Source organism: Xenopus laevis, chromosome 4S, assembly GCF_017654675.1.
Source record: "Xenopus laevis strain J_2021 chromosome 4S, Xenopus_laevis_v10.1, whole genome shotgun sequence".
In the NCBI taxonomy this organism is placed as follows: Eukaryota; Metazoa; Chordata; class Amphibia; order Anura; family Pipidae; genus Xenopus; species Xenopus laevis.
In genome coordinates, this window is record NC_054378.1 from 100,081,681 (window position 1) to 100,102,216 (window position 20,536).

The following is a 20,536-nucleotide window of genomic DNA, read 5'->3' on the forward strand; positions in this document are numbered from 1 at the left end:
CAGTAACCAATCAGTTATTTGCTTCAGCACCAGTGATGACTGTAAATGCTGCCTGCTGATTGGTTGCTGCAGAGGTGATCAGCCCTATAGGAAGCGAAGCTTAGTTTATGACGTAACTTACAGACGAAGCAGGACCAGTGGCCTCAATGACCCGTGACACATAGACTTAACAATTACGATCTTTCTTGGAAAAGATCTTTCCAAGAAAGATCGTTTATTTCAATACACGTGTAGAGCTAAAGCGTCAGATAAACACAGTGGTGAGTTAATACTACGTGAGGCCTCTAGGCTACATTTACCACCGGGCCCCTCCACGAAGTGTGGCTGAAAAATGGAACTGGCTCTGCTGATGTGGATACACTAGAACTAGTAGTGTGGGGCGCACACAGGACTGGGAGGACTTTGCAATCCACGTTGGTTGTGTTGCAGTTTCAGTGCATTTTGTTCGGGACTGAGGTAGATGAGGTTGTCCCACATTCTTTGTTGTGCTGGGTGCGCAGGGGAGCACTATATACCTCCCAACATTTTGGAAGTAAAAAGAGGGACAAAAAAATTTTTTCCGCACGTCGCGCAGCAATTTTTTTGACCACACCCCTTTCTGTGGTCACACCCCCTAATTAACATGTTTGTTTTACAAAATTTGGCAGGTTATGAAAGTTTGAAAATATTTCTCCTTATCTAAACTGTGTTTTTGTGTCTCAAAATTGTTACAAAGTATCTTATTTGCACCTGTTAGCTGTTCTGGGCTCTCTGCTAAAAGCCAATTAAGTGAGAAACTTTGTTTCTTTTTCTGGCTGTTCAGTGCAGAGAAAAGAGGGACTTTCCAGTACAAATGAGGGACTGCGGGTTGAGCTGTCAAAAGAGGGACTGTCCCTCCGAAAAAGGGACAGTTGGGAGGTATGAGCACTACTGTGTATTCACTGACCGGCTTGGTGCAGGGGATCAGCCGTGTTACTTAATTTCACAGATCTCACATACCTGTATTTGCGTAGGTCCCCTCCATTCTAAATTATTGATTGTGTACATAACCTGCACATGTATGACTTGAATTATACAGTGGCTGCAGGCTGATCGCTCGTACAGCAGTTCCTGTAAATGTTACATTGTGTAACCTCTGCTGGCAGCGCGACTACAAGAGCTGATTGTGTGAATTCTCTCTAAAACTCGATATAAGTAAATTAGCAGGATGTTCAGTCGGGAACATCAGCAGTGATACACTTTCTTTCGGACTTTCTCAGTAATCCACTTAGTGGAAAGCAGACAATGGCAGCCTAGATGAGATCATGTTCCTTAAGGGCTTTGCCATGCAGTGTAAAAATAAAAATGCCTGGTTATATTTAGTCCAACTGGTGGCTGCTGCTTGGAAGCTCAGAGCTCTTGAAACACAGCGAAATCTGAGGCTGCCACTGTCTGCTAGCGATGGAAGGGGTTAATAATGGCACTTTTCCTTTTGGATTGTTCATCGTAAATGTATGTAAATTGTTGTTGGGTAAGGCACCTCGGAACAGCTGGGCATTTCTTTTTCTTTCTTCTATAATGTCCTCTAAGTACATTAGAGGACATTATAGACAAATAGCAGGCGACCTTTTTACCCATAAAGAGGATCACCGAACCAGAGGCCACCCCTTCGGACTAGAAGAAAAGAACTTTGATTTGAAGCAACGTAGGGGGTTCTTCACAGTCAGGACAGTGAGGTTGTGGAATGCACTGCCGGGTGATGTTGTGATGGCTGATTCTGTTAAAGGGAAGCTGACACCAAAAAAACTTCTTTTAAAAAAATGATTCTTCATTTGAAGTTACCTATATGTCATGCTGACTGTTTTCTCCTTAAAGCTTTCTTTCACTTAATAAACCCAGTTCTGCATCCGACTGTGGCCGACTGTGGCAGCCAGACTCCTGCTTCCTGTCAGAATGTGAGCTCGATGATGTCACAAAGGGGGCGGGGCTTCCCCCTCCTCTCCGCTATATCTCTCTGGCGTCTGTGAACCACGTGTGCTTTAGTAACTGATTTGCTAAGTACTGTAACTTGGTCATCATTTATATAGTTTCTTTATTATTATATAATGAAGTATAAATGCATATTCATTCTCTTTCTCACAGTGTCACACTGTTTCGGTGACTTGCGGCTGCCGCTGCGGAACTGTTATGTCCTCCTCCTCCTGGGGCTTCTCCGATCCAGCCGGCAAGACTGTGGCAGCAGCTGAGGCCAAACACAGGCCCCTGTCCTGGAGTCGGAAGGGCTCTCCTCCTGACGGGCGAGTGTTGGCGCAGAGAAGATGCGCGCGGAACTAGCACATCTCTCGCTGGGCCTTGATACATCCCGCGGTGCACTGGGTAGAGGATCTAAGAATACTGTGTTCAAATGATAAGGACAGCAAACAGCCCGAGATGGAAATAGTGTGCGAACTACAGATGTGGGACTTCTCTTCTCATACCGGCTGTTACATCAGCGCGCAAATGACGTCACCAAATCTATCCGCCCTCCACCCAGTGCACCGCGTGATGTATCAAGGCCCGGCGAGCAGACTGTCTTCGGCGCTAAGAGACGTGCTAGTTCCGTGCGCATCTTCTCTGCGCCAACACTCGCCCGTCAGGAGGAGAGCCCTTCCGACTCCAGGACAGGGGCCTGTGTTTGGCCTCAGCTGCTGCCACAGTCTTGCCGGCTGGATCGGAGAAGCCCCAGGAGGAGGAGGACATAACAGTTCCGCAGCGGCAGCCGCAAGTCACCGAAACAGTGTGACACTGTGAGAAAGAGAATGAATATGCATTTATACTTCATTATATAATAATAAAGAAACTATATAAATGATGACCAAGTTACAGTACTTAGCAAATCAGTTACTAAAGCACACGTGGTTCACAGACGCCAGAGAGATATAGCGGAGAGGAGGGGGAAGCTCCGCCCCCTTTGTGACATCATCAAGCTCACATTCTGACAGGAAGCAGGAGTCTGGCTGCCACAGTCGGATGCAGAACTGGGTTTATTAAGTGAAAGAAAGCTTTAAGGAGAAAACAGTCAGCATGACATATAGGTAACTTCAAATGAAGAATCATTTTTTTAAAAGAAGTTTTTTTGGTGTCAGCTTCCCTTTAATGCCTTTAAGAGGGGCTTGGATGATTTCTTGGATTGGCATAATATCAAAGGCTATTGTGATACTAAACTCTATAGTTAGTATAGATATGGTTATATAAAAAATTATGTGAAAGTAGGGGGGGTTTGTGTTGGGTTTTCATTTGGAGGGGTTGAACTTGATGGACTTTGTCTTTTTTCAACCCGATGTAACTATGTGTAGCCATGGGAGCAGCCATTCAAAGCTGAAAAGGGAGAAAAGGCACAGGTTGCACAACAGATAAACTCTGTAGTATACAATAGGATTCATCAGAACTAAACTGTTATCTATTGTGTATCCTGTGCTTGAATGGCTGCCCTCACATTGCAGCTTGTTTATATAAACTATAGGAAAGTTGCTGAAGCAAACACACCAGTTTGCCAGTACAGGGCAACACTACATTATACTGTTATTCCTTTAAAATATTTAAATTTTTTGATATTACTATTATATATAGTATTATTATAGTGAATAATATGGATAGCTATTTTAAATATAAGGACATTATAAGTCATCAACAAGTTCCATGATCATATAAAGGCATGAGGCTGATGGCCATGTGCTTTTCTACAGGTCATGGGAATCACCAGGGACAATCAATATCCTCATATTTTACAACAGGAGACATATGTTTTAGTAAGTCATGTGACAGAAATGACACCACTTGACACAGATTATCATTTATAAGGATAAAGGTTACAGAATAGTCAGGGCTGTTGTGTATTATAATATACAAAAACACTACAAATTACCTAAAAAATTTAGATCTATATAAATGCTGCTTATTAATGTCGCATGAAACTTTAAATATATTGTAACAATTTTTAATAATTGTTAAATACGAGGCAGTCAGAGACAGCGTGCCTTTGCACAGATGTGCTCCCTCATTCCCAGCATGTACTTTTATTATTGAGTACTGGGCTGACAAATTCAGGACTTAATTACTGAATGTAGTTAAATTGGACTGCAACACTTAAAGGGGTTGTTCACCTTTAAAATAACTTGTATTATGATGTAGAGTGCTATTCTGAGACAATGTGCTATTGGTTGTAATTTTGTATTATTTGTGGTTTTTGAGTTATTTAGCTTTTTACTCAGCAGCTCTCCAGTTTGCAATTTTGGCAATCCAGTTGATAGGGCACAAATTACCCTAGCAACCATGCATTGCTTTGAATAAGAGACTGGAATATGAATAGGAGAGGCCTGAATAGAAAGACGAGTAATAAAAAGTAGCAATAACAAATTTATGGAATTACAGAGCATTTGTTTTTTTAGATGGGGTTCTGTGACCCCTATTTGAAACTTGGAAAGAGTCAGAAGAAAAAGTCAAATAATTGAAAAAAACAATTAAAAAGATTTAATTGAAGGCCAACTGAAAGTTAACTTAAATATAACATACTAAAAGTTAACTTAAAGATGAACCACCCCTTTAAAGGAACAGTTCAGTGTAAAAATAGAAACTGGGTAAATAGATATGCCGTGCAAAAAAAAAAGAAAAAATAATTAATATAATGTGTAAAGGCTGAAGTGACTGGAGGTCTAACATAAAACAGAACTTCCTGCTTTTCAGCTCTCTAACTCTGAGTTAGTCAGCGACAATAAGGGAGGTACATGTGACATAACTGTTCAGTGAGTTTGCAATTGATCCTCCGCATTCAGCTCAGATTCAAAAGCAACAGTTATGACCCATGTGGTCGTCCAGGCAGTAACCAATCAGTGGAAACCAACAAAGCTGCACAGCAGGTCAGTAGTGTTCTGGCCATTATTTTAGGCATCCAGTCACTCCAGCCTTTATACATTACATTTCTGGCTAACTAACTGTTCCTTTAAGGGCTCTTGTTCATGCGTATTTCAACCCGCATTCCTGTGGTGGATCTCTCCTGTTTTCCATCACAGGGGAACTTAGGAAGAAACTTAGCCTTTTCTTGCATTTGCCAATGTGTTGTGTTATCTCCAATAACATCCATTTTTGTAAATAACAGTCACGTTTAGCACACAGTTTCCCTCTGCATTTATGTGTGAATGGAATCACTTTCATTGTGTGGAATTAATGCTGGTATTCATTTGGGGTCATCCCCTCTGCAAATGTAACTATGACCTCTCTTGTCTGTAGAAGCAATTCTATGGCACGGCTAAGAAACTGAAACATACAACATGATAACACATTAGATTCACTTTTAATATCTTTATTGAGAATACACATCATTAGAGAAACCAATCTCACATATTACATTTGTAAACGTAGAATATATTTATATATCATGTGCACATAACTATTAGACATATATATTATATTTAGGTATATACTGTATAAATGTAATTTTAGGCAGTGACACTTAGGATACTAAACAGAGGACCATTCAGTGTTTAGCATTACCGAGCCCGGGAATATTCGTATTCATTTCTTAATGCCACATACTCCTTTGCCTACAATCACTAAAAGACTGGCGCCACTTAATTGTGTTGGTGTGTTCACTCTGGCAGCTAAAGGAATTGTTTATTTCTTACAGTTTGTCTACAGGTTAAAAAGTCACGGATCAAGTGTTGGTTCTAATTGGCTTCCTCTAGGGGCACATTCACAGGGGAACAAGATATGACAGTTGAGGCACCACATACCGAATGTAGAGGCTTATCCATTGCCATCTATAGAAGGTAGCGGCTAGGATTATGTTTTAAAATGATTTGCTTTTCTGTTCTTGCCCTCTCCCGTGTCTCAAGTTTGGCATACAGCTCTCCATCTTGTTGCTCGAGTAAATTAATTCAGGAGCTACAAAAAATAAAGTGACTGGGGGGGCAGTTCAGTGAATCCATTTAACTGCTCCGTCATTTTTCTTTACTTCCCAGTTCTACCTTCCACTAACACATATCCAGTGCAGGATTTTGCCAGGATCCCTTGCCCTCATCTGGTACAAGCAAATGCATGGGATAGTCACATTTCCAATATTACTAAGCTTTGCATGTGCTGATGCAAGTCATCCCTGGGAAATGAAAAAACATGAGATTAAATGGAAACTACAACAGGCTGTTGTGGTTGGATTTAACTGACATTTCTTTTCCTTAAGGCTAAGGGCAGATTTGGGGAGATTTAGTCACCTGGTGACTAATCACCTCTTCTGCGTGGCGACAATCTCCCCGAATGAGAAAACGCCAGCGCAATGCACTCGCGGTGCTTAGATTTCCAAAATTGCCGCGCGTGCATTTCGCTGTCGTTTTCTCATTCAAGCAGGTGGAAGGCAGGAAGAAGGCAGTTCGGGGAGATTGTCGCCCCGCAGAAGAGGTGATTAGTTGCCAGGCGACTAAATCTCCCCGAATCTGCCCCTACCCTTTTAAACTGCATGGGAGATATGAATCAGGTTTTATCTAATCTTGCAATGCAACACCACCATTTGTAGGATGTTATGACATCTAGTCCCCCACAGCTGTAATATAGGGATGCACCAAATCCAGGATTCTGACAGGATTTAGCCTTTTTCAGCAGGATTCAGATTTGTCCGAATTCAATTGCCTGGCCGAACTGAATCAGTGTCCTAAAAATCACATGACTTTCCGGCCCACAAATAAGAGAGTTAAAATTTGAACTGCCTGCTGAGCGCTTAATTCTCTTTCACCCTTCCTTCTCCCAATTTACATATGCAAATTTGAGTTTGGATTTGGTTCCATTTTCATGAAGGATTCGGCTGAATCCCAAAATAGTGGATTCTGTGCATCTATAATGTAATGTAAGTCGGATGGAGTCTTTTACTCGTGTGTTTATATCCGACAAAAAAGAAAAGTCTTTACAACACCATCAGTTTTTATTCTGTCAGAAGAAGAAGACACAGCATGCAGAGTTCCCATCATGCCGGATGGCAAATGTTTCATGTATACATCATATCTTTTTTATCTGTCCCATTATATTTTAACCCATGCTACTACAATTGTGTATCATCGACAGCAGCATTCACGAGTTTCTTTTCTTTAAAATGCCTTTATTGAGACATGGGCTCTGACCCAGACAATCTCATGCTACTACATCCAATTTATAGGGTGCATGTTGTCGATTTCACAGAATCTCCAGTGGTGTTTAGCCCTTAAATTAAAAACAACTGCAGTCACAAACTTTCCAACAGGTTCTTTTGCAGAATAGGGTGAATTGTATTGAAGATAAGACACTCATAATTAAGCAAAGAGCATTGCCTCAGTTGAAGAACTCAAACCCAATCACAAACACCTGGAAATTGCAACCAACTTCAACAAACAAACCATTTTTGGAAGAACGCAACCAAATATATGCTTTTATGCAAAAGGGGATCCCTTTTCTTATAAAAGCACATTTCATCTATGACATATTTGTGAGTTAAAACCACACTCCACTTATAATATCAGAGTCAATATATGTATGTTGCTTGTGTCAAATCCAGAGTTTAATACTCCATTTGTTGAAAGCAACAATAAACAGCACAGACATTTATTGACAATGTAAAAACATATCTCCCAAATTAGTTTGACAGGAAATGACTAGAAATGGAGCCACTTACTCCTGCCATAGGTGAGATCCAATGCTTATATAATAACATAGCAGACAACTGTTATATGTCATATAGTCTCCAGTCAATTTGGCCAGCCCAGTGTCTATAGTAGTTTTTTTTTTCTTTCATTATGCCTTAAAGGGGAACTGCCATCGATATAAGTATGCACTAAATTGTAGGGGATGCTTACTTTTACAAAAAGGTTTTATTGTTTTTCCTTGTTATTATTGTGCTTTCTTAACCTCACACGCAGCTGTGCTGCAGGTCAGCAGTGCAATGAGAACTAATGCCTTATGCTGGAATCAGCCAATTAGAGTGAATTCTGACAGTGACAAACAACATGAGTGTTTCTAGTATAAGTAATTCGAAAACAACTGGACTTGCTGAGTAGTCATTGAAGACTACTTCTCATCCAAAAACAACTCAACTGAAAAAGTGAATGATTAATTAAATAAAAATGAACACACCACAATGACATTTATAATAATGCTTAAGACAAGAATTCATCATTTCTAATTGCACAAAGGACCCAAAAACGTTACCTTTTTTTCAAAATGAATCATATTACTTTAATGGTTGTAAAGCTAAACAAGTATGTGTCTTTAAGAACATTGTTGAAACTGTATTTTTTTTGAGCACCAAGAATAATGTCACTGTGTCAGACAATTATATTCATATATTCAGGAAGGTGGAGTTTGGAGGTTGACCCTTGTGCCTACTACTGTATTATTTTAGTTATTCATCCTCTAAAGACATTACTAAAAAAAGCTTCCTATGGCCTATGTCAGGATTTAAAGCTGGTATGAACAGAAGGTGCAAAATATACAGCTTCATTGTTATCCCCCCTTCTCTTAAATAAACCCTGAAATTAACAATTTTCTACATATCTTAAAATAGTATGGCAATAAACCAAACTTCATGGCTGCTGCTATTTGTTTTGCATCCAGCATCTCATCAGTACAGATGTATTTGGGGAATGCCAGAAAACCAATCTCGCTATGTTCTAGAAAAAAAAACACTGTCCTTTCTGGTTTTCACCTACGTATCTCCATAACTGTTTCAAGTATAAAAGAATAACACAAAGCAAAGGAGAATACTCTAACCATACCGCAATATTCAAAAAGTCCTTATTTGTTACATAGAAAATATACTCTATTTATATTAAGGTTACAGCACAGCCCTCTGATTAAAACAAAGACTTTTTCTTTCAATGCATGTACACATATATGAGATTCTTTAGAGTAATTTTTCTTCTGCAACTGTATCCATAGAGCCATCTATATATGGCCACAAGATGGTACTGTTGCATTGGTGTCTATGAAAATAGCTTCAATTAAAAACTATGGCATCACCCCCTACATACAGATTATGTTAAGCCCTTATAATTTAAGATCTGCTATAAGTGAATATAAGGGATATTCTTCTAATACATAATATATTATTTTATTTTTAATAGTCTATTTTGTAAGCACAGGTTTCTGACACACAGAGGCACATTTATCAAGGGTCGAATTTCAAATTCATGTTAGTTTTTCAAAACTCCCATAAATTCCCATGAATTTGAAATTCGACTAATCAAAATTTATTAATAAAATCAAATTTTTCCAACGAATTGAAACGAACCGAAAACTCAAATCGAATTTGAATCGGGTTTGATCGAATTTGATTTGAATTTGATTTGAATAAATTTTAAATTCAAATAATCAAAATGTATTAATAAAATCGAATTTTTCCAACTCAGACGTATTGAAACGACCCGAAACCCGATTTGAATAAATTTTAAATTCAAATAATCAAAATGTATTAATAAAATCGAATTTTTCCAACTCAGACGTATTGAAACGACCCGAAACTCAAATCGAATTTGATCATACCTGATTTTTGTTTTTTCTCCTAAACATCTCCAAATTGATCCCTGGACCTCTCCCATGACTTATACACAGGGGTGCTTCACCAATGAGGCGAGTTGAGGCTGAGCAGCACCCCACTAGGTACCAGGGGTGGCAAAAATGCTGCTCCTGTTACTTTAAGAGCAAATTTCTGGGGGAGGGGGTGCTGCTGCCTCAGGCGGCGGAGGGGCCAGGATCGCCCCTGCTTATACAGCAATTTAGTAGGTTTTAGATGGTGTATAGTTGAATTAGGATTCTTAAAGTGCCAGAGCATTATAAATCTTGAATCAAATTAAATTTTTTTAAAAATTTGAATTGAATTTTGATAACTCCCTAGCTGTATTTGAGTGTTTTGACCACAAAAAAATTTAAATTCGAATTTAGATTAAAATTTTCAATTTGACCCTTGATAAATCTGCCCCAAACAAACTAAACAAAATATTATCAGTAGTGTCACATAAAGTGTCCCTAGAAAGGGCTCTTTATTATTTTTTATGTAATGCATTGTGGCTTGACTGTCACTTAAACAGAACTTTACAAAAGGCCTCTGGTCTCTCACATTTGCACATTCTGGATCCTGTCCTAAAAGCTGCTGATACCCAACATTATTAAGGCAAACTATCTGTGTTAAGCCTCTGTTGTGGAACTCCATGCAATGCTTTCACAACTGTTAGAGAACCAACTGGCCTTATGGCTGGTGTAGTGTCATGTGATGATCAGAAAGTATCTCATAACTCATAACCTGATGCAATTCATTAAAGAACATCACACAATGCAGGTAGGACATTACCCGTACACATTCATATCACCCCCACAATACTCAATTACATTATATAAGATGCTTATCATTTAAATGCTACAGAGCGAATCAAATATGGCTCTTATTTGAAGTCAAATTCTGTGTATTCAGAGACACAGCATTTTCATTTGAATGAACAATGGGCTGTTCATAGATCTTACTAGTACAAGACTCATGTTCACAATTTACAGAATGCCTTGTAGTTGTATGTATCTATTAATCCAATAATGTTTTTTTTTTGCTGTGAAAATCTATAGTTGCCATTGGAATTTTTGACAAAATTTTTGCTAAGGCAGCAAAGCAAAACGGTGAAGATATAATAAGTTTCAAGGTAGAGCCAAAAGGGTAAAGTAACATCGATAAATATAAATGCAGCATTTAATGGCGCACTTTAAATGATGCTGTTTCCTATATATTTGCATTGTGTTGCATTTTCTGTAGCTTTAACTCAGGAAAATCTCATCAGGTCTGGGAGACTAATGAATAAGCTATATTCTTTCAACACTTTTGGTGCTAATCATCTATAAAGAATCTATATTTGAATTCAAAATTGTAAGTGGAATAAGTTGCAATAATTTACAATATAGAAATTTGTCCAGTGAGAGGCTTTTTTTTTTATGACCAAGAGAATACCAAGAAATGAAAGGGCAAAAGTCCTATCATTTTAATGAAACAGACACACAAAAATAGAGCAGTTATGAAAAAAGTTCTAGGAATAACAAGGAATTGGATTGGCAAAACTGTAAATAATTCCAAAAATAACAATAAAAATGATAACAGGCAAGAAAAAACAAGTAGTTTTAAACTAACCAAAAATAAAATACTCTCTCCCTCACCCTATGGTAAAAAATAAGAATGTTTTGTAACCCTTTTTGCTATCAAAGAGGCCAGTATCTTTAAAGGAAAGAAAAACCACAAAGTGTTGCTGACCTCTCAGCCAGGGACATTTATTTTAGGGACCTTCAGTAATCCTGGGTCTGGTAACCATGTGAGCCAGCATCATAGGCTTCTGAGGGGGGCTGCTGATAGCCTGCAGAGGGATCCAAGTCTTCATTGCTGGCATAAGGGGGGTAAGGAGGCCCTTGGTCTTGGCTTGGGTCCATGTAGTCCTGAGAAAACAGCGCAGAGTCGGAGCCCAGACGGTATTGTTGATAGGCTAGCACAGCTTGTCCCGCCTTTGTGCAAGGATAGAACAGGGTAAGGTGGGTGAGGATGTGCAATGAGCAAGAGAAGCATGGGGGACAGGGGTGACATAGGGAGGAGGAGACAGACACCCATAACCATGGTTAGTATTTGTTAAATCAGAAATGTTCACTTTTTTTTTTTAAACTGTGAGTGCACCTCTTTTTTTGTGCTCTATTTATTTGTGCTCCTTCTGCCTCTAAAGGGGAACTATTGCGAAAATGAAAATTCAATATAAGCTTTAGCATACTGAAATAAGAAACTTTCTAATGACAATTAAAAATTCTGTACCGTTTCTGAAATAATCAAGTTTATCTTTACTATTCCTCTCTCAGCATCTGATTCTTCGCATTCTGTCCTCATTCAGGAGTTGGGCGTCAGGTGAATGATCCAATAGATCTTAAAGGGGGGCTCCTCACGCTATTAAATCCTGTCTCTCTACATGCAGAATTTGTGCATGTAGAAAGGCAGTTATTTTGTTAATTTTGTTTGTACTGGAATCAGTTATTTGAGTGAGCTCTAATACGTCTGCTAGGAAAGGAATGCCCCCCTATAATATATATTGGATAATTCATCAGACACCCAACTGCTGCATGAAGTCAGAATGAAGAGAAACAGATGCCGAGAGAGGAATAGTGAAGATAAACTTGATTATTGCAGAATTTTTAATTGATGGTATTTAGAAAGATTCTTACTTCAGTATGAGGAAGCTTATATTACATTTTCATTTTCGCGATAGTTTCCCTTTAACATCATTCCTGAGGTTAGTTCCTGAGGCAAATAATGTATTGCACAATTGAGATGCACATAAACAATAAATATATAATAAACAGTGGCAATAATTCAGTTTCTTTCTGGCTGCAGAGATGTGTGCAGGAAAGCGAGTAAAGGTCCAGTTAGACTACCAGTGTAAGCTGCGTTAACAGCCATGCTATGTGCAAGCAAAACAAGAAGCAGTTAGAACAGTTTATATTATCGGAGATGCACAGCGAGAACAGTGGCCCCTCTCTGCCTGTTATCACTCTGGGAATAACTGAATAATATCACATGCACATTTATCTGTGTGCATCAGGCAGAGGGTTTTCCATTCTGGAGTATTTAGAGGGTTCTCTGTCTTAGGGCAGCAGTAAATTCCCCACTTGCTATAGGTATTATGAGATAATAGAACTTTGGAAGGTGAAATGTAAAACTTGGCAATATTTGCATGTATATACTGTTTGAAATATAGATGTGGTGGGAAGCATGGCATGTTATTCTATGCAATCTCACCTTGGCACCAATACAGTCTTTTTAGACTGACTCCTAAAGCTTTGCCAAAAATGCAAAAATACTGATATATACCGTATATGTCCTGCCAGTGCATGGCTGCAGTGTGTAAACCATTCCACGTGTGTAGGAGAACAATAAAGGCTTTGGCATCAGCATCACCAAATTAATCCATTATTGGATAACACAGCAAATTAACTAAAACCCTGAAACACTATAATAAAGAAATAATTGGCACACAAAGACTGAAGCGTTAAAGTACAGTGCACCCCTTCATTTGTTAATTGTCAGTTAAGGGAAGGGCTGAGGGTTAGGGGGGAAAAGTCTGCTGTACTCCTCCTGGAAGACAATTTCATTCAAATGCTGTTGCCTCAGCACTGCTATGAAGGCCTGTGGGAGGGATAAAGGTATAAGAAAGTGAAATCCATTTCTTACATCAAGAGTTCTAACTACCTACTACTCTTCAGCCAGACTGAAGGATGTCATGTGCAGTTGCCTGGTAAGTGACTTCAAAAGAACAACTGTTATGTGACGAGAAAACAACATACTGCATGCCCAACAATAAAATTGGGTCCATTAATCAGTCCTTTCGCATATCAGCAGTCTATCTCTCTCTCTCTCTCTCTTGAGAGAGAGAGAGAGATTTAATACAGAAAAAAAAAACTCTACCACTTACCCAAGTGAAAATGGAGAAGAAGGAAAATGTGATGGCCGCTCTTGCAGCATCTGCTCCTTCATTCATGGGATTGTCATTGGGGTTGGAAACTTGCCACTGATTGGCTAAGAAACAGAAGCCAACAAACCAAAAGAATGCCCACAGAGCTAGAATGGGAGAATAAACAGAAAGATGAGAAAATGAAAGGGGTATGGTTTCAATTTCAAATAAATGATGTGGTTAGGAAGCTTAGATGCAGAGCATAGAGCTTTCCACAAAAGTTAGAAGAGAGGGAAGGTAAAAAAAAAAAAAGCAAGAGGGGTGACATGGACAAAGAGGATGGGTAGATACTAAATAAAATAGTAAACTTCAATAGGCCAGTAGCAGTAATGTGCAATTATTTAGAGAGTGAAATGTATGAGCACTCAGCAGAAATACAAGGCACAACTTTGAAGAAGGTGGCAGAGTAAAGACAAGGATAGTGTCTCACCAGAAATGGCAATATCAGATATAACAGTTTTTTTACGGTCCTTGACACTGCTGATTTGTGGGAAGTATACATCAACTGCTAGGTACGCGAGGCAGGTCAGGAATGCCAGCACCCCTACAGTCACCCCATAGCTGCAGGCACTCTGATTCTGGTTAAAGATGCAGTGCTCCTCTTCTTCAGTTGGACTATTGATGTATCCTTCATTAATAATGCAGCCAAATACCACTATGGAGAAGATCTGGAGAAGAAAGTGTTAGAATTAGGAAAAATTATACACATATAACCATAACATTCAGCTGTTTTCCTTGTTTTCATTGATGATTCTTTCTGATTGATAGGAGCAGCAATGCCAGATGGTCTTCTGCCAAGTTTCAGTTCCAATTTAACATGAATCCCACCCAAGGTAGAAGACTGGACCCTTCACCAAAATGTTACCACTGAAGCTGTGTGCAATAAAGGTTCCATCCATCATTTGAATAATAAATTGAAGGAAGCCATACCAAAATCTACCCGAGTCCCTTACTTTTGAGTAAGAAGGCAATAAAGACTTGGCAGTGAAAGGTACATTATTCTCAATGCAAAGTTTATTTGAAAACATCAAAAATAAAATAAAACTGTTAGTACCAATAAATCTCTGTGTAGCTTTGGGTGCATCACAGTGGTATTGCACTCCATTTTCTTATTTTGAAGTCAGTGCAGGTCCTTTTGGTAGATCCTCAAAAAGATATAGATGATTATTGAAACAGCAGTGAAATAAAAAGAACTTTGATATAAAAAGGTTATTTACATAATAAACTTGATATGCAAATATGCTTTTCGTAGCAAAATACTTTGAGTGCCCCACTCCGGCTGGTTCAATAGTTATCTTAATTTTACTATGTGACTCTTGCTATTTAGAATACAATGGTTTTGGTACTGAAGTGCTGGTGTGTGCTTAATACATTTATAAAAAATAAATATTTATTTAGTCAATAAATATTTGAAGATAATGGTCAGACTGCTATATGGGCTCATTTGCAACTACTATGTGAGTCAAAGGTGAACAATTACACCCACTAGCACACAACTTATATATTGCTCTGCACCCTTGTGTGGGTTCCTCTATTAATGGCACATCCAGCACAAGGTCTGCTCGTGAAGCCTAACCTAAGCAGTGCCTTGGCTTGCATCTCCTGATGCTTGCTTCTAGAGTTTTAGCCTCAGTGAACATAAATGGGTGTAAAGGTGGCCATCCACGGAGAGATCCGCTCGTTTGGCGATGTCGCCAAACAAGCCGATCTCTCTCCCGATATGCCCACCTTGAGGTGGGCATTTAAATATAAATAAATTGCTGTTACCTCTAACCGTATGCAGGTTCAATTAAGGTCGAGTTCCAAGTGATGCACCTCCGCCGTGTGTGCTACTGAAGTATACAAACGATTGGAATTCACAAAAAGTCATATAAGACTCGAAACATGTTGTGTTAAAACAATAAAACACTAAAGGTGGAGCAGTAAAGCTGCGTTTGAGTCGATCCTTGTGAATTCCAATCGTTTGTATACTTGAGGTGGGCATATCTAGGGCCCAACGATCAGATCCTAACAAATGGGAACGGGCGGTCGGATAGCGGGCCGCATCAACGAACAGATGTGTCCGTGATCCGACGGGATTTTTTTGTCCCATCTGATCGAGATCTGGCCGACTTTCGGGAAGCCCGTCGGGGGGGGGCCCATACACGGGCCAATAAGCTCGGTCTGTCGACAGCTTTTATCGGCCCCTGTATGGCCACCTTTACTTATTCAGGAAATGAAAGTAGTAGTGCCTGTTTCAAGGGGTATTTCACATTTTTCTGTTATGCCTGTCCACTGGCAATAATAATAGCCTGCCTATAACTTAGCTTATCTCTATAATTACTCATGGTTATCATACAGATTTACACTAAACCCTGGCTCCTACCATACTGCAGCTTGAGGCTCGCTCTTAGTTAGGGGTGTGTCCCTTTGTTTATATGGCTAAATAAATGCAGTGGAGGTCCCTGCATAGCTTGTTTTTGTTGGGCTGGTCAGTTGTTTTGCTTATGTATTTACTCTGACTCATGTTCATCCTAGTGCAATAATTTTAAGCAAAATTGTGCCCCTCAGAGCTCATGCACAACAAGTTTATGTCTTTAGCAGTTGTGTATTTAACACATGTCCCACAGTCCCAGGGTTCTCCTTACTTTCCTGTTATGAACGACAAGATACTGTATAATAAAGCAGCTGCATGCAAAGTGAGTCTATGAATGCAAAGTTGTAAATGGGGACTCAACTCCATATAGGTATGGGATCCATTATCCTGAAACCCGCTATCCAGAAAGATAGGAATTACAGAAAGGTGTTTCCCATAGACTCCATTAAAATCAAATAATCAAAATTTTAAAAACATATTTCCTTTTTCTCTGTAATAATACTGTATTTGTATTTGATCCCAACTAAGGTATAATTAATCCTTATTGGAAGCAAAACCAGCCTATTGGGTTTATTTAATGTTTACATGATTTGCTAGTAGACAAGGTATGAAGATCCAAATTATGCAAAGATCCATTATCCAAGCATTCTGGATAACAGGTCCCTTACCTGTACCTCCTTCTTCATCTCTAGCAACACCTACACTAGTGACATCAAATACACACTTATTGAGATGCAAGGGAGTGCCCGAGCAATAATTTGCAAAATGTCCCCTTTGTTGAATTGGAAAAAAATGGGTTAACTAAATTATTCCTGCCCATTACTGTTCAGACAACACAGATAGGGGTAAGATATTAAACCCTACTTCCTTCCTGACAAATGAAAGAGTCACGGTTGTCTCTTTTTTTCTACTCATTTGCTATTCATATTGAAAAAGAAACAATAAAAAAAGCAATGATAAGCTATTAACACCAGTCTACTAAATAGCTTTCCACAAATGCAACCAACCCTCTCCCCAATAGTAAGTGATCATAAATTCTCTGGAAACTGAAAACGCTAATTTTCCTGGTAAAAAAACTAAATATATAATCATTATGCAAGAAGGTGTCTATATTATAGAGAGAGAGAGGGGGAAAGAGAGAGAGAGAGATACATATATATTAGTGATGTGCGGGTTGGATTTTTCCCAACCCGCGCCTGACTTCCGGGTTCCTTTTATGGACCCGCACTGACCCGCCCCGCCGATTATGTCACAAAAGGGGTGGGACGAGCAGGTGCGAGTCTATAAAAGTTCAACCCGGAAGTCGAAAGCCGGCATTTGTAAGGTCGCGACCTGGAAAGTGGGGGTGAGAGGTTGGCCCCAACCTGCCCGACCCGCGGGTATTGTGCCGGCACTCACATCACTAATATATATATATATACACACACACACGTATATATGTATGTATCTATATATAGATACATACAGTATACGCAAGAAGCTATGTACGATACACAATAAGCTATATGCACTAAGCAATACAAACCATGAGATTTTTTTTCTATCCCAAGATATATATATTGGGAGAGTTAAATGAATGTATCTGTAAGATGTTGGGTTACATTCTTCAGGACCTCCTGAGTGTCACAAGGCTTTGCTCACGTTGCCGGCTCTAATTAAGTTGAGAAGAAAGTGCATTACTCTAGCATGTGACCTGCAGGAAATGGAAGGCAGATGCCTCTCCCAGATAGAAGCAATATAGTGTTTTGTTTGTGTATGGATGGGCTTCATTTCTGACGATGGAAGACACATAACTGCAGTTTTGATGGAAATTGTTGCAGATGATTAAAATGAGGGATCTATCACCTTGTGATAATGCTTCCTAGCTGCTAGGGAAATGAAGCAACCAGATAGCAGTTGAAAGAACAAGCAAAACAGTTGCATAACAACAAGAAAATAACTGAAAACTGCATCCTACTAAAATACATTTGAATGTGAACTTCCCATTTAAATATGCCGTGTTTCGTATGAGGTTTCTTTGTGAATCCTGCTTGATTACCTTGTGACAACATAAAGTAAGCGCATAACAAATGATCTGCAAACACCAGAACAAGTACAGGAACCCAAAAACAAACAGAATGATAGTACAGAGGCATCAAGAATCCTTTACATTTTGAAGCTAAATAACATGAAAAGTAAAGCTGACAGCTATGAAATGAGCGTTACTCTTCAACACTAAGTGGCAGATTTATTAAGGGTCGAATTGAAAATTCGACTTCAAATTTTTTTTATGGTCAAAACTGTCAAACTCGACTAGGGAATTATCCAAAATTGATTCGAGTTTTCGAAAAAAAAAAAATTTTATTTGATTTTCGAGATTAATCATACTCTGGCCCTTTAAGAATTCAGATTTGACTATTGGCCACCTAAAACCTGCCGAATTACTGTATAAGTCAATGGGAGAGGTGCAGTGACCAATTTGGAGTTGTTTGTAGCCTTCCTGACATTCAAGTTTTTTTCCGGAGAAAAAACTCAAATAGAGTTAGATTAGAATTTGATTTGAGTTTTCAAGTCAGTAAAATTCGTCCGAATTTAAGATATTCAATTTTTTTCTTAAATAACCCCCCAGTCGAATTTAAGGGAGTTTAAAAAAACGCACATGAATTTGAAATTCGGCCATTGATAAATGTGCCTCCCAGTGACCAATATGTGTAGAAGGCAGCAGAAGGGTTGGATAGTAGGAAGGCTGGCCCTTATTTCCAGAGCCAAGATCGAGTCTATTTGCCATACATGGCACAATTCCATTTCCATAGTATTACAGGTACGGGACCTGTTATCCTGAATGCTCGGGACCTGAGGTTTTACCAATAATGTGGCTTTCCTTAATTTGGATCGCCACACTAAGGGGTATATTTATCAAAGAGTGAAGTTAGAGATCACCACAGTCCTCTAGAATGAAATTCCGCCACTCTCCATTCGTTTCTATGGGATTTTTAAAAGAGTATTTATCAATGGGTTAAAGTGAAAGTTCATCCTTCAATATATACCCCCTTTAAAAATTGCATAGAAATGAATGGAGAGTGGCGGAATTTCACTCTAGCAGTCTGTGGTGATCTCTAACTTCACTCTTTGATAAAAACACCACAAAGTCTACTATAAAATAATTTAATCATTTTATAAACCGAAAAAGCTGGCTTTATTAATGTTATCTTAGTTTGGATCAAGTGTAAGGTACTGTTGTATTATTACAGAGAAAAGAGAAATAGTTTTTAAACATTTGGATTATTTGATTATAATGGAGTCTTTGGGAGGTGGCCTTCCCGTAATTTCGGAGCTTTCTGGATAATGCATTTCCAGATAATGGATTCCATACCTGTACTATTAAACCCAAAAATTGTTGGCTTATTGTCTCCGTGACATATGTATATATCATATATATGTGACATGCAAAAATGTAAAGCACACTTTTTGGTAGCACACTGTGACAATAACACTATGTGGGAAGAAGTGAATAGATGAGTAAAGTGACAGTTTTCACCTTCTAAAGCAGCTCTGGGAGGGGGGGGGTCGCCGACCGTGTAAACTGTTCTAAATTTATACATTTACTTGATACAGTTGTTATTTTGTCCCTGCTGAGCAGAATCCCTGAATTTTATTACAGGCAGCTGTTAGAATTGATATAATAGTTGCTAATATTCCACAGATACTGCTGAAAAATGTATTAACTAAATGTTACAAAATTGTAACAGTTTAGAGTCTGCGCCTGAATTACTGAGCTGCCAGACTGAAACACCAGAGACATCTAATCTAAACTTTTGGAAAAATTGTAAAATATTAAAAGAGCAAAGTAATTGGAAAAAGTCTTTTTTTTCAATTGAACAATCTAAAACCAACTGAACTGAAAAAAGTGTTGGAAGGTGAAAAACAAACTGAAAAATAACTACTCCACAGTTTACAGCATGCAGGAACTACGTAACCCACAATGCATTGCTCTGTGATGTTCCTTTCCTTATTGAAATCATGTGTGCAGGGAATTGTGGGGTTTGGAGGATGCAGTCTAAGGACAGCTGGCTGTTGATACAATTAACAGTCAGCCAGCTCAGCAAAGTAGTCAGACAGATCAGCAGGAGAACTGCTTAGGGAACTGTCAGAAAGCATTAAAAATCATGAAAAGTCTGCATATTTTTTAATTGATGTATATTGCAAAGTTGCTTGAAATTATGTTTACCTTTCAAAAAGATTAAAGTGATATTGATACTAAAAATTCTATTTTCAAAATATTTATCTACATTAAAGGAGAATTCAACCCTTAACTAACAATGCCCCAAACTTTTTATTTACCCTTCGGTGCAGATTTAGGGATCGCAATTCACGGCAGCCATCTTCCGGGTCTTCGGTAATCTGAGACTGAGACCGGTGACGCGGCGCATGCGCAGTTGGAGCAACTGTGCATGTGCCGAAATGGACGGAAATTGCAGAAGCGCCAGAAGAAGACACGAAGACCCGGAAGATGGCATGGCAACCATGCATTGATTTGATTAAGAGACTGGAATGTTAATAGAAGAGGGCTTGATCAGAAAGATGTGCAATAAATTGTAGCAATAACATTACATGTATAGCCTTACGGAGGCTATTTGTTTTTAGATGGAGTCAGTGACCCCCATCTGAAAGCTGGAAAGAGTCTAAATAAAAGGGCAAATAATTCAAAAACTATAAAGAAGCAAAATCTATA

The 20,536-nt window shown here is 38.8% G+C and overlaps 1 protein-coding gene and 1 long non-coding RNA gene across 4 annotated transcripts in view; one reads left to right on the plus strand and one right to left on the minus strand.

The window, feature by feature from the left end:
* Positions 1–15: 15 nt before the first annotated feature.
* Positions 16–14,459, plus strand: LOC121393345. Its single transcript, XR_005960999.1, has 2 exons — positions 16–260; positions 14,238–14,459. It is a non-coding gene; the product is annotated as an uncharacterized LOC121393345 (long non-coding RNA).
* Positions 5,281–20,536, minus strand: part of syngr1.S (synaptogyrin 1 S homeolog) — a 20,307-nt gene continuing 5,051 nt past the window's right edge. Inside the window, exons 2-5 of one of the 3 annotated variants that reach the window (XM_041591393.1) lie at positions 13,900–14,137; positions 13,431–13,576; positions 11,237–11,481; positions 5,281–6,088 (exon numbers count right to left, since the gene is read on the minus strand). In XM_041591393.1, coding sequence (XP_041447327.1) covers positions 11,269–11,481; positions 13,431–13,576; positions 13,900–14,137 — 597 coding nt within the window. In that variant the 3' untranslated portion in view covers positions 5,281–6,088; positions 11,237–11,268. 3 annotated transcript variants of the gene reach the window in all.